The 14,235-nt window shown below is 40.8% G+C and overlaps 1 protein-coding gene across 2 annotated transcripts in view; it reads left to right on the top strand.

Moving 5' to 3' along the window:
• The window catches only part of dnah9 (dynein axonemal heavy chain 9), a 325,024-nt gene that overhangs the window by 246,545 nt on the left and 64,244 nt on the right, over positions 1-14,235 (top strand). For both annotated transcript variants that reach the window (XM_033044073.1, XM_033044072.1), the window contains exon 60: positions 13,301-13,494. In XM_033044073.1, the coding sequence (XP_032899964.1) occupies positions 13,301-13,494 (194 nt within the window). The remainder of the gene's footprint in view (positions 1-13,300; positions 13,495-14,235) is intronic.

The raw sequence follows: 14,235 nt of genomic DNA, 5'->3' as shown, positions 1-14,235 counted from the left end.
ACATCTTCTGCTTGACTCGTTTTTCTACACTCTACTTTTGTCCATAAGCATTACTGACAATAATTGTAGCAACATCCCTGCGATCTGCATCTCGTTACTGGATATTGCAATCATTAGGCCATACTTGTTGTGCCCAGGGATCTCTCAATGTGTGGATCAACCAGAGCAGGCCATCACATGGAGGTGTATTGCCCAGGACCTCTATAGTTTAGTTTAGTTTAGAGATACAGTGCTGAAACAGACCCTTTGGCCCACCGGGTCCGGGCTGACCAGCGATCCCCGCACATTAACACTATTCTTTTTTTTTTTTTTTTTTTTTTTTTTTTTTTTTTTTAAATAATATTTTTTATTAGAAGTAGACATATTATAAAGTATAGTTGCATATTATAGTTAAAAAACTTTTCATATACATCAGTCATACATTATTAACATTTTCAATTGTCGATTACTTCTACTTCTAGTGGGTTTTTTTATATAGGAAAAGAGAGAAAGAGAGAAAAGTCACAAATATCAAAAAACCCCAAAAAAGGTGGAATTGATTACTTATAATACGTCATTGGAGATAGGTTCGTAGATTATAAAGTATGACTTTTCATCTAATCCTGAGTTCAAGTTTCAGTTGGGTTTTCGTGCTGGTCCAATCTATCCCGTCAGATAATTAATGAATGGCGCCCATATTTTATCAAAAAGTTCTTGTTTGTCCATTAAGACAAGTCTAATTCTTTCTAGATATAGGGTCTCCGACATTTCCACAATCCACATTTTAATTGTGGGGGTCGTAGGGCCTTTCCAAAATGTTAATATTAATTTTTTCCCGGTTATTATACTGTAGTCGAGGAAATTTCTTTGGCTTGTTGTGAGTGTTAAACTTTGCTCTGATATTCCAAGTATTATTAATTTTGAGTTTGGATCCAGTTTTGTATTAATAACTTCTGAAATGATTTCAAAAATATCAGTCCAGAAATGTTTAATTTTTATACAATTTGCAAATGTATGTGTTAAATTAGCATCTAGATGTAGACATTTATCACAAATAGGAGAGATTTGTGGGAAGATTCTATTTAGTTTTATTTTAGAGTAGTGTAATTTATGTAAGACTTTAAATTGTATTAAAGCATGTCTGGCATTTAACGAACTTTGATGTATATGTTGTAAACTTTCGTCCCACAAATCTTTTGTTATAGAATGACCTAATTCATTTTCCCATGTGTGTCTATATGGTTCCGTCGGTGGTACCTCGTTGTTTAGGAGGGTGTTATAAATATAAGCTATTAATTTTTCAGTGTTGGGATGCTTGTTCAAACATTCATCAAGGATTTCTGGTTCCCTAGTCCTGTAGACTTGTGTGTTAGATTTAACATAATCTCTAATTTGTAGATATCTGAAGACATTATTTGAGTGCAGTCCATGATTCTGTTGTAACTCCTGAAATGAAAGAAAAGTGCCTTTCCCATAAAGATGTCCAATCTTTTTAATTCCATAATTTTTCCATTGTGTGAAACCCTTATCCAAAAAGGATGGTTTGAATAAGGGATTATTTACAATGGGAAGGCATAGTGGTATATTATTCAATTTTAAAACTTTTTTTAATTGTTTCCAAATTCGTATTCCACTATGTATTATGGGGTTCTCCTTATAGGTTTTTTTGTGCAGTTTTGTGGTAGCAAATATGATCGGTCCAATTTCAAAAGGTAAACAGTCTTCTTTTTCCATCCTTAACCAATCTGGTTGTTGATCCAGTTCTTCCAGCCAGAAATTCATGTTTTTAACATGGACTGCCCAAAAATAAAACAAGAAATTTGGCAAAGCCAAACCTCCATTTATCTTTGACTTACATAAATGTTTTTTACTTATTCTATGATTCTTATAATCCCAGATAAAACTTGTAACAATGGAGTCGACTTTTTTGAAAAAAGTTTTTGGGATATATATCGGGATTAATTGAAATAGGTACAGTAGTTGCGGTAAGAAGATAATTTTTATAGCATTAATTCTACCAAGCATTGAAATAGGAAGTGTTTTCCAGTATTGAATATTCTTGTGTAGTTTATTCAGTAAGGGTGGAAAATTTAGTTTAAATAAAGAGGTATATGTCTTAGTTACATAGATTCCTAAATATTTAAATTTATCTTTAACTATTTTAAAAGGGGATTGTTGTAATGTATGTAATTGAGTTTTGTTATTGGCATGATTTCACTTTTATTCCAATTAATTCTATATCCTGAGAACTGACCAAATTGAGTTATTAAATTTAATAGATTTGGAATACTAGTTTCTAACTTTGTAATATATATTAGTACATCATCTGCATATAAGGAAATTTTATTCCTTGTTTCTCTAGTGTTATATCCGTATATTCCTGTATGGGTTTTAATGCTTTCTGCTAAGGGTTCGATTGCAAGAGCAAATAATAGTGGGGATAGTGAACATCCTTGTCTACAACCTCTAGAGAGGTTAAATTTAGTTGATAACATTTGGTGTGTTAATATTCTAGCTGTTGGATTAGAGTATAACAATTTAACCCATGTACAGTACTTCTCTCCCAATTGAAATTTTTCCATCACCGAAAATAAATATGGCCATTCAACCTGGTCAAATGCTTTTTCAGCATCTAACGAAATAATTGCTAGATCTGCATTAGGAATTCTATTGGAGTATATAATATTGAATAGTCTTCTCAGATTATAAAATGAATAACGTTTTGGAATAAAACCTGTTTGGTCGGGGTGTATTAATTTGTTAATCACTAAGCTCAATCTATGAGATAGAATTTTAGTTAGTATTTTCTGATCAGTATTTAAAAGGGCTATTGCTCTATATGAACCTGGGTCTTCAAGATCCTTATCTGTTTTTGGTACGAGTATGATTGTAGATTCATTTAGAGTTTCTGGGAGTTTCTGTTGAGTGTAAGCATATTTGTACAGTGTCTGTAGGCGTGGAGAAACCAGGTCATAATTTTTTTTATAAAATTCAGAACTTAGACCATCAGGACCTGCAGCCTTTCCATTTTTTAAAGATTTAATTGACTCTTCAATGTCTTTTATCGTAATTTCAGCACCTAGTGATTCTCTCTCTTTCTGATCTAAACCCACAAGCTTACATTTCTGTAGAAACAGACCCTTCGGCCCACCGGGTCCGGGCCGACCAGCGATCCCCGCACATTAACACTATTCTACACACACTGAGGACAATTTTTACATTTACCAACCCAATTAACCTACAAACCTGTACGTCTTTGGAGTGTGGGAGGAAACTGAAGATCTCGGAAAAAACCCACGCGGGTCAGGAGGAGCACGTACAAACTCCGTACAGACAGCACCCGTAGTCAGGATCGAACCCGGGTCTACGGCGCTGCATTCGCTGTAAGGCAGCAACTCTACCGCTGCGCCACCATGAACACCCGTAACCGCCCTATACACCAACTCCCGTCCGCAGTGTTCCCTCACCGCCATGACGGGCCCTTCATGCTGATGTGTGGAAGCTGCCACAGATCAGATCCGACAGGCTTCACATTAGTCAGTGCTTACATGACAAGGCACGGCAAGCAGTGACCATTGGGTAACATGCAGTTTAATTTCATACAAAACGAAAACAGCCTTAACAATCTCTGTGTCTCTCTCTCCCCCGACTCTTGTCTGAAGAAGGGTCTTGACCCGAAATGTCACCCATTCCCTCTATCCAGAGGTGATGCCTGTCCCTCTCAGTTACTCCAGCATTTTGTGTCTACTTAACAATTTCTCAACCAGTTTTCAATGACTTTCTCAGTATTTTATGGGTCACAAGATTGGGCGCTCGTACCATGCAGAGCACTCGTCGATGGGGGGAAATTGGAATCATACAGCAAAGAAATAGGCCCTTCGGTCTAATTCACCCTTGCTGGCCAAGGTGGCCTATCTAAGCGTCCCATTCACCCACGTTTAGCCCATATCCCTCTAAAACTTTCCTATGTACCTGCCGAAATGTATTTTAAATGTTGCACTGGTAATTGTAAATCTTTCAACTTCTTCATCAGACAGCAGTGTTTCGTAATTACTTCAGAAACAAAGAAATATATATTTTAAAATTTGAATGATGGTAAAGCAGCTGCCTCACAGCACCAGAGACCCGGGTTCAATCCTGCCTAGAGTTTGTACGTTCTCCCTGTGACCATGTGGGTATCCTGCGGGTGCTCTGGCTGCTCTCACATCCCAAAGATATACGTGTTTGTAGGTTAATTGATGTCTGTAAATTGTCCCCAGTGTGTAGGGAGCTGATGCAGAAGTGCAAGCAAGTGGTCAATAGTCGCATGGACTCATTGTGTTGAAGGGCCTGTTTCTGTGCTGTGCCTCTAAACTAGTTGACTGAACCACTTCTGCACTGTCATTGGGTTGGGTTCTTAGCTTTGTGCTTCTGGCCAATGTTTCAAGTGGGTTTTTTACATGCAAGATTAACATTCCCGTTTTGTAAAGGTGTTGAATGGTAGAACAGGCCCAGCCAGCCTAATATTTGTCTTGCCTTGTGTCCCGAAGTACTCAGTGCACATTTCTACATAAGGCTGATTTTACAAAAATGGATTGGTAGAGGAATTCTCATATTAAGAATTTGGGGAGTTAACTTCAAAGCCAAACTTTGACCTGCAGTTTTGGGCCAATTTTGAAGAATGAAATTTGATATTTTTGTTTTGAAAAAAAAATGTGTTTGATTTTTCTGATTTGGAGATTTTTAGCAGCCAAGATAAATTGGTAGACAAGAATGCATTTCCCAGGTGGCTAAAAATTAGTCTGGCTGTGTAGATGTGCTGGCTTGACATTAATTTGTATGAGCAAGTGCCAGGTGTTGAGGTTCCTTGGAGATGCTGGGTTAGACTTGTACATCTGTTCACTGACATCACCATCTCTTTATTTTACACAATGATGCCAACAGCTATTTATCTGTGACCAATTTCTACGACTTGCTGCTCTTCGAGTAGTTAGAAATTGGAAAAACTGTCAGTCAACACAAGAATCGGCGAGGGTGATCCAGTTTGTTTGGAACATGTGTCTTCTGCAAATAAAGGGACCTGGATTTTCTCTTCCGATTACAAGCCGCAGATGTTTAGAAGCAATGAAGTATATTTTGAATTACACAGACTGGTGTAAAAATCACTTTTCCTACAACTCATTAACCACTCATATAATGCAGTGCCCTAATTTGTATATGCCAAAAACAAGCCATCAGTCAAGGTGGTCTTACAAATGGCAAGTTACATTCATGCCATCCAAGTGCCAGCTTCAAAATAAAGTACTCTCCTCTTCCTTTCACCCCATTTCACCTTCAACAGTATTACCAGTCCAGCCATTAAATTTTGGGCTTCAGACCCATCCTACCCTTTGGGCTTCTACCCCATTCTAACTTAGTTGTGTGTGTTAGTTGGTTGTGTGTGATGTGTGTGTGTTAGTTGTCTGTGCGTTATGGGCAGTCAAGGTGGCACAACAGTAGAGTTGCTGCCTTACAGCAAAAATGGAGCCCCAGAGAGCCGGGTTCGATCCCGACTACGGGTGCTGTCTGTATGGAGTTTGTACGTTCTCCCCGTGATCTGCATGGGTTTTCTCCGTGATCCTCGGTTTCCTCCCACACTCCAAAGACATACAGGTGTGTAGATTCATTGGCTTGACAAAAATGTAAAGTTGGCAATATGCAGAGTACTGCCCTGCTGACTACAAAATTCAGAAGGTTCAGAAGGTATGTGTGTGTGTGTGTGGGAGGGAAGGAGAGAAGGGAGGAAGGAGAGGAAGGAGGGAGGGATGGAGAGAAGGGAGGGAGGGAAGGAAGGAGAGAAAGAAGGGAGGGAGGGAAGGAGAGAAGGGAGAAGAGAGAGAGGAAGGAGGGAGGGATGGAGAGAAGGGATGGAGAGAAGGGAGGGAGGGAAGGAAGGAAGGAGAGAAAGAAGGGAGGGAGGGAAGGAGAGAAGGGAGAAGAGAGAGAGAGAGGAAGGAGGGAGGGATGGAGAGAAGGGAGGGAGGGAAGAAGGGAAGAGAGGGCAGAAAGGAGAGGGCCGGCAGTGGGAGCGGATGCCGGGGTCCGGGCGGACGGGTGTGAGCTGAGGCTGAGGTTTGTAAACATTGCTCCAACCCCTGGCCCGGCCCTCCCTGTATTGTTCATAGCGTCTCCCCGGGGAGAGAGAGGGGTGGAGCCGGGGCTGTGTGCGTGAAGCACGGCGATTGGAGGGGCGGGAGCACTGCGCTGGGACGGCGAGGGAACGATTCAGCTCCCCCTTCTCCATTCCCCCTTACACCCCCTTCCCCGTCTACCCCTTTCTTCCCCCTCTATCCTCTCTTCACCCCTCTCCCCCCCCCCCCTCCACCCGGGGTAGATCTACCCGAGCCGAGAGTAGATTACTTTGGCGTGGGGCCGATTGGGAGCAATTGGTCCAATTGGCTTAACCGGCCCTGGAGGCACACCACTAGTCACAGGCCTCCAGCCCAAGAAGCAACCTTCCACCATCACCCTCTGTTTCCAAATTGCCTATCTCACCTTGGATCCCATGAGATCGAACCTTCCAGAGCAGCCTACCATGTGGAACATTGTCAAATGCTTTGCTGAACTCCATATCTACAGCTCTGCCCTCATCGACCTTTTTGGTCATGTCTTCAAAAAACCAATCAGATTTGTTGATCAGTGTTGGTAATGTGGGCCGAAGGGCCTGGTTTCATGATGTATGACTCTATGACCCACTTGCTTATTCCAGCACTCTGTGCCTTCTTTCAAAATAATTTATTCGACAAGATAATTAAAAAATACCAGAGCAAATCACAGCGAATAAGTTGCATCCTTAAGCATTCGTGGCTAGATTTTACTGAATTAGCTGCAACGTAATTGAAGCAATTTGTTGTGGACATGCAGTCAGTTTTATTCAACTCTGTGACACAAATGTAAATAAAAGTAGCCTCTTTCTCCACTGGTCCTTTTCAGCTGCATTGAAGGCGATGTAATCCAATTATTCCCACAGTGATTATCGCTGTTTGCTTTTGGGATTGCGCAGGGCATGAGTTATTTATTAAACAAAAGCTGAAAATGTTAACACAACCACAAATGCACTTTATTAAATATTAATGCGTTATTATTTTTGGTGGTGTTTGGTCATTTTTTTTGTTTGTCAAATACTGCATCGTTAAAAAAAACCCATCAATTTACAAGCACCATCATTGTAATAGCAATAATTAAAATGTTATTTATTCTTTAGAGATATACAGCGCGGAAACAGGCCCTTCAGCCCACCGGATCCGTGCCGACCAGTGATCCCCGCATATTAACACTATCCAACACACACACTAGGGACAATTTATACATTTACCAAACCACTTTACCTGCACACCCGCGCATCTTTGGAGTGTGGGAGGAAACGTACAAACTCTGTACAGACAGCACCCGTAGTCGGGATCGAACCTGGGTCTCCAGCGCTGTAAGGCAGCAACTCTACCGTTGTGCCACCAAGCCGTTTTATGTTTCATATCATCAAAGTTGTTTCATCTATAGAATATAGAATACTTTATTCCTGATCTCATCCATATATTCACATGGTATGAATATATACTTAATTAATTCAATTTAATAACCTGCTTCCACAGTTATTACGGAAAGACCTATAATCTAATCATAGTGCTTTGTTGTGCATGCATAGCAAACTGAAATAAACTTTATGATGTTGATGTAAAAAATTTAAACATACCCTCTTTGCACTCACCTCTATTAACTGCATTAAAGAAAGTGAGAACCAATTTATATACCATAGAACTCTATTTCTGGGTCATGATTTCACACCTCTATGACTGTAATTTCACCATAGCCAAGTATTTGCAGAAAAGTAATAAGGTATACAAAAAGGAAATAGGAAAAGAAATCTTGCAAATGGCCTGAAAGCTAACAGCATCTATTTTTTAATAAATATATAATGAGCAAAAGGCAGAAAAGGTGAATGTGGGTCTATTGAAAACAAATTGACGGAAATTGTAACAGATGATTAAAAAAAAGGTGATGTCAAAGCAGTACTTTAAATCATTTTTAAATTACAGAATGAAGAAAAATAGAATTGGCCCAGCTACAGTACACCTCACCATAATTATAGCTTGAATTTGTAGAATATTTTTAATATCATACATCTTCCCAGGCACTTTGCAGGAACAACATTTGCCTCTCGGTTGTGGGGAGAGAACAGGGCAAGTAACGACAAAAAGAGGATTTAGGAAGTGCCTTGAAGAAGAAAGAGAGGTGCAGAATCTGTGAGATTTAGGGAGTGAATTCCATAGCTTGGAGACTTGACAGATGAATACATATTCGCCAATGGTGCAGCAATAAAATTTGGGGCTGATATAGAGCCACAATTAAAGGAGCATATATTTCTCAGCTTGCTGTAGAGGGGGTTTACCAAGAATCAAGGGATGGATGGTGGTGAGCTTAGTCAATGATCCATAAAAATGCACCTCTAGCTTTTCACTTCAGTTAGTTTGCAGATTCCAGTAAGTGTTTTGACAATGTATCTTGTGTAATTTATTTAGGATAATTGACTCTCAGTATTTAATCTGTCGCTGCATGTTACATTTTAGAATTTATTTTAACTCATCAGCGTTGGATATTACATTCCCTCAAGAAGCTGAGATAATGCTATAATATTTTGCTTTCGATATTTGGAAAATAGTTTTGCAACAAGACATAATGCAGACCATTTAAAATTGTACGGAAATTAATTTGATAGTTTATTAATGGGCAATAGGAATGACCAGTTCCTGAAATATAACATCAGTTTAGAAAGTAGGTGGGTGCCTGGAGAAGCTTTTTTCCTTCAATGGCAGTCTGACAGAAATCAGACATGGCTATTGTAAACCCTGAAAATGTGAATGTATTGAGAAGGTTATAACTGAGATTTTTAAAGGGGCTGGCATTCCAGGCATACTTTTTAAAGCATGTGTAAAACAAAACTGAATTGATTGTGGGGTATTAAAAATAAAATGAACTAATTAAGTACAGTTGCAGATGGACTAGACTTTGGTAATGCTGCACTGAGAGGATTGTGTGAAGTTATGGTTGATTGTCTATATCAGTGATTCCCAACCTGGGGCCATAAAAGGGGCCATGGCAAATCTCAGGGGGGGCCACAGAAAAATTTGGTGGCCACCTTTTTTCCGCTAATGAAGGGGGGGGGGGGGGGCAGAGAAAAATCAAAGAGCCCAAGGGGGCCATGAGCTAAAAAAGGTTGGGAACCACTGGTCTATATGTAGGATGCCAATAAGCTGGCATGGATTCAGGGAAGTTTTCCTAAGGATGCTACCAGGGCTGGAGTGTGAGTTATTAGGAGAAACTGGCTTTCCTCCCAACAGCACAGGAACCTGAGGGGGAAGCTTATAGAGGAATATTAAATCAGGAGGGGCAAAGATAAGACAAATGATCACAGTCTTTTCTTTCCATGGATAGAGGAGACTAAAACTAGGATGCGTGGTTTTTAAGGGGAAAGAGAAAAGATTTGAAGGGGACTTGAGTCCCAGTGAAATTCTTCGTTTTGCAAGGTATGAAAAATGTTGACAAAGTCGCAATGTATCATGTGCTGGGTCGTTCTTTGTACTCCTCCCCCCCTCCCCTCTCCCCACTCCCCACTCCCCCCTCACCCCTGCCCTCTCTCCCCTGCCCCCTCCCCCTCCCCACCCCCCCCCCCTCGCCTCTGCCCCCTCCTCACTCCCCCCTCCCTCTTCCCCCATTCCCCACTCCCCCCACCCTCCTCCCCCACTCCCCCCCTCCCCTCATGGTAGTTACCCCAGGCCGGCCCTCCTTTGTTCTCCCCCCCCCCCCCCCCCCCCCCATGTCAGTTGAAGACCAGACCTTGTTTTTTCAGAAAAACACAAGCCAATCATTCTTTTAGTTGTTAATGTATATTGTTTTTGCCAAATTTCCTTAAGGACTAATAGTTGGAGGAACCTGACTGAGGTAAACCAACCCAGCAATGTACACTCATTAACCTGCATACATCAGCTCCCTTCATCCGTACATCCACCGCTGATTTGATTAATTGGCATTGTAGTAATTAATTCAAAACTCTGTTTTCCCATTTTGGTTAGCTAAATAGAAGGAACACTTTCATCAGCCTCTCCTTCATCCCTTTGTCCCTGATTTCCTTGCTGTCATGTAATTATTTGTAAGGATACAGGATGCCTTTGTATGGTTTATATTATCATTATTATTATTTTTTATATACAAACAGCGATACCCACCAAATTATCAAACCCTTGAGCTTGTAGCAGATCCAGTCATGAATTTATTCCGCGGTCTCTACTTATTTGTTGCATACTGCAGAAGACAAACTGGTTATTCAAGACTTCAGTTGGCTAAATGTGATATTGGTTTATTGATATTGATATTGGTTTATTATTGCGACACATACTGAGATACAGTGAAGAGTTTTGTTTTGTTTTGCTATCCAGGCAAATGAAACTCAACATGAGTTTGACAAACCAGGAAGGCTCGGATGATTCTCAGTTCATGAGAAGGACAATTGGTTTACGAGGATGTTACCAGGACTTGAGGGCCTGAGCTATAGGAAGACATTGGACAGGCTAGGGCTTTATAACTTGGAGCACAGGAAGCTGAGGAGCTGTACGAGATCACGAGGGGGAATAGACAGGGTAAATGCACTGAGAATGCACTGAATCTTTTGCATGCAGTGGAATAAAAAACCAGGAGACATTGGTTTAAGGTGATAGGCGAAAGAGGTGTACATGGAGTGACAAAGATCTACAGCCAACTTTGTGACAAATATTTGGGGGAATTCTCAGTTCCTTAAAAATATAGATGATATTTTTTAACTGTACTCTACTAAATGTGTTTTTTTTTTCATATTTTCCCCACTTTCACTTTCTTTGACCAAAAGAAGATAAATGTTTGAACTGCATTGTTCCAATTATAGTGTAGGAAGGAACTGCAGATGCTGGTTTAAACTGAAGATAGAAACGAAGTGCTGGAGTAACTCAGCGGGACAGGCAGCTTCTCTGGAGAGAAGAAATGGGTGACGTTTCGGGTCGTGACCCTTCTTGAGACTGGGGTCTGTATTGGTCTGAAGAAGGTTCTTGAACTGAAATGTCACCCTTTCTTTCTCTTCAGAGATGCTGCCTGTCCCGCTGAGTTACTTCAGCATTTTGTGTCTGTCTTGCTCCAAGTATAGTTCAGTCTTTCAAATGTTAGTTGATGGCCAATCCTTATGTCTGCAGTCAAGCACATGGTGATCAATCTTTTACTTGTTAAAATGTATATTAATTTTACCAAATTTGCTTGAGGATTAGCAATTTGGAGGAAGTACACCAGAAAATCAATCGAACAGCAAACATGGAGGCACAAGGAGATCCAGATGTTGCAATCTTGAGCAAAATATAAAGTGCTGGAGTAACTCAGCTGGTCAGGCAGTATCTATGGAGGTAATGGACATACAACGTTTGGGATTGCGACCCTTCATTAGAAGTCTGAAGAAGGGTCCTGATCTGAAATGTCACTCATCCATTCCCTCCACAGATGCTGCCTGACCCGCTGAATTACACCAGCACTTTGTGTTTTGAACAGCAAACATATTTCTTAGACATGATCACAGAGCTGTTTGTGGCAGCATATTGTGTTATGATAGATGACTCTGCCTCTTGAAGCAGATTAAACAATTACCAATTTTACACTTCAGCAATTAAATCATTACTGTACACATATCCAAAACTAGCTGTATTTTTAAATCAATTTGCATTCACATTCATCTTAAGCTTTTGGGTTAAATAATCATCAGCTCTTTCATTTCTTCATCTAATTAAGCTCCAAGGCCAGCAAATCATTTTGTGATTATTCCTTTTAAACCTCTCCCTGTTACCCAGATTTTCTCAAGAACTTGACATAAACCTAATCAAAGATTACAAGGTTCAAGTGCTATTAGTCAGAGTTCCTACAGCTTTAATTTACTGATAGTGGGAGCTGATAAGTATGAAGGAGGCAGTGTGTGAGCAGGGGACGAGCAGGACATCTCCTCAACCAAGGTAATATCTATCATAAATACAAGGGTATTGATAAGATGTTGGATAACTCAGAAGGACTGAGAAGGAGGGAGATATAGAAAGGTTTGAATTTACTAATAAATAGGGTACAAACACTAAAACAAAATGAAGGGAGGTCAACTATTAAGTTCCGAGAGAGAGAAAAGAGAAAGCAGTGATAAGATATTTTTCGTCTCATAAAATAATTCACTCATTAAAGCAATGAGTGCACATATTATTGATAAGTGTCAATGAGCCAGTGTTTGTGGAGCGTCCAGCTGCGGGCAGCACTGAGTTTAAACACCGCGGAGCCTGGGATCTTTCGCCGAGATCGCCAGTGTTGGCGCTCCGACCAGCGCGGCCTGTGGACTTCGGGAGCTGCGGTCTCTGGCAGCAAGCGGCTGTTCCAGACACTCCAGGCTGCTGAGAGTGTTCTTCCGACGCCGGAGCTCCATCATCCAGCGAGAGGGCCTGAAACATCGGGCTGCCGTCGCGGCGGCTGCGGAGGCCTCAAATATGCCCTGACCACGGGTGAACAAGAGGAAGAGGACTGGACTTTGCTGCCTTCCCTCACAGTGGGAACCATTGGGGGGGGGATGTTTTTATGTTTAATGTCAAATTCTTTAATGCTGTGTTTTATTTTTATTGGTGTGCTGCAATGGAAACTCAAATTTCATTGCACCAATTGGTGTATGTGACAATAAATGTCCTTTGTCCTTTGAGTTTTATTGTCAGTCACTTACACTTATCATACTGTTGTAATCATCCTTAGATGGCTTGCTAATAGATCAAACTGCAAGCAATGATTTTAGTTCTTATGTATTGTACAAATGTAGCAACTTCACGGTGTCTGTGCAAGTCGTTGATCAGGCAGGCGTTAAATACCAATTTTGCAAAGCCAGCAGGAGATTGTCACAATATATACGTAGGCATCATCTGCTTGATGGTAGTATTTTTCTAGAGATACAGCCCGCAAAGAGGCCCTTCATCCCACCAAGTCCACACCGACCAGTGATCCCCACATATTAACACTATCGTACACACACTAGGGACATTTTGTACATTTATACCAAGACAATTAACCTACAAACCTCTACCTCTTTGGAGTGTGGGAGGAAACTGAATTTCTCAGAGAAAACCTAAGCGGTCACAGGCAGAATGTACAAACTCCGAAAAGACAACCCGGGTCTTTGGCACTGTAAGGCAGCAACTCTACCGCTGCGCCACCATGCTGCCCCTTTAAATAGTTACAGCTGTTGCTGGACCAAGTAAACACTTGTTTATGTTGTTAGGCTCTAGCATCTATGGAGGAGTTTCGAAACCTTGACCGTGATATCGAAGGCTCTGCCAAACGGTGGAAGAAGTTTGTGGAGTGTGAATGTCCAGAGAAAGAGAAGTTTCCACAAGAATGGAAAAACAAATCAACATTGCAACAGCTGTGTATGATGAGGGCTCTACGTCCTGACAGAATGACCTATGCCGTCCGGTAAGAACAAAGACACCAGGGGCTTTCATTGTTAATGAACCTTTTGGACAATGCCTTGCTAATGGTTTATGGGTTGAAGTTTCTAAAATCTTCATTGTTGATTTGGCGTTTGTGTATTGGTACTAGGTGTTAAACTATGTACCGTAAAATTCCGAATGATTATTTTGATGCAATTGTTCCATTTTGGTCCAATACTAAATTTAATCTTGGGTTCTGCATTTACTTCATAATGAAAACAATGGTATCAATAATAACAGGAAGATTAAGTGGTGTTTCAAATGTGGATGAGGATTTTGCAACGATATCAATACCCTTGTATTTATGATATACTTTACCTTGCCTGGCCTAGCTAGTCTGAGAGACTGTCAGTGGATTGTCTCAGATACTGGGCACAACTGGAGATCATACCTAGGCTAGACAAAAATGCTGGAGAAACTCAGCAGGTGAGGCAGCATCTATGGAGCGAAGGAAATAGGCAACGTTTCGGGCCGAAACCCTTCTTCAGTCTAAAGAAGGATTTTGCCCCGAAACTTTGCCTATTTCCTTCGGAATATTTTGACAACGTTTTGCATCATTCAGCACTTTCTCCTTATACCAGTTCCTTGGTATAAAAGCACATTCTCAGACTGAAACAAGCAAATGAACTGGGCTTTGAATGTATGAGAAAGAGCTGCAGATGCTGGAAAAATCAAAGGTAGACAAAAATGTTGGAGAAACTCAGCGGGTGAGGCAGCATCTATG

The sequence above is a fragment of the Amblyraja radiata genome, chromosome 26, assembly GCF_010909765.2.
Source record: "Amblyraja radiata isolate CabotCenter1 chromosome 26, sAmbRad1.1.pri, whole genome shotgun sequence".
Classification (NCBI taxonomy): domain Eukaryota; kingdom Metazoa; phylum Chordata; class Chondrichthyes; order Rajiformes; family Rajidae; genus Amblyraja; species Amblyraja radiata.
Note: the sequence above shows the minus strand (reverse complement) of the source record. Positions and strands in the feature narration are given on the sequence as shown.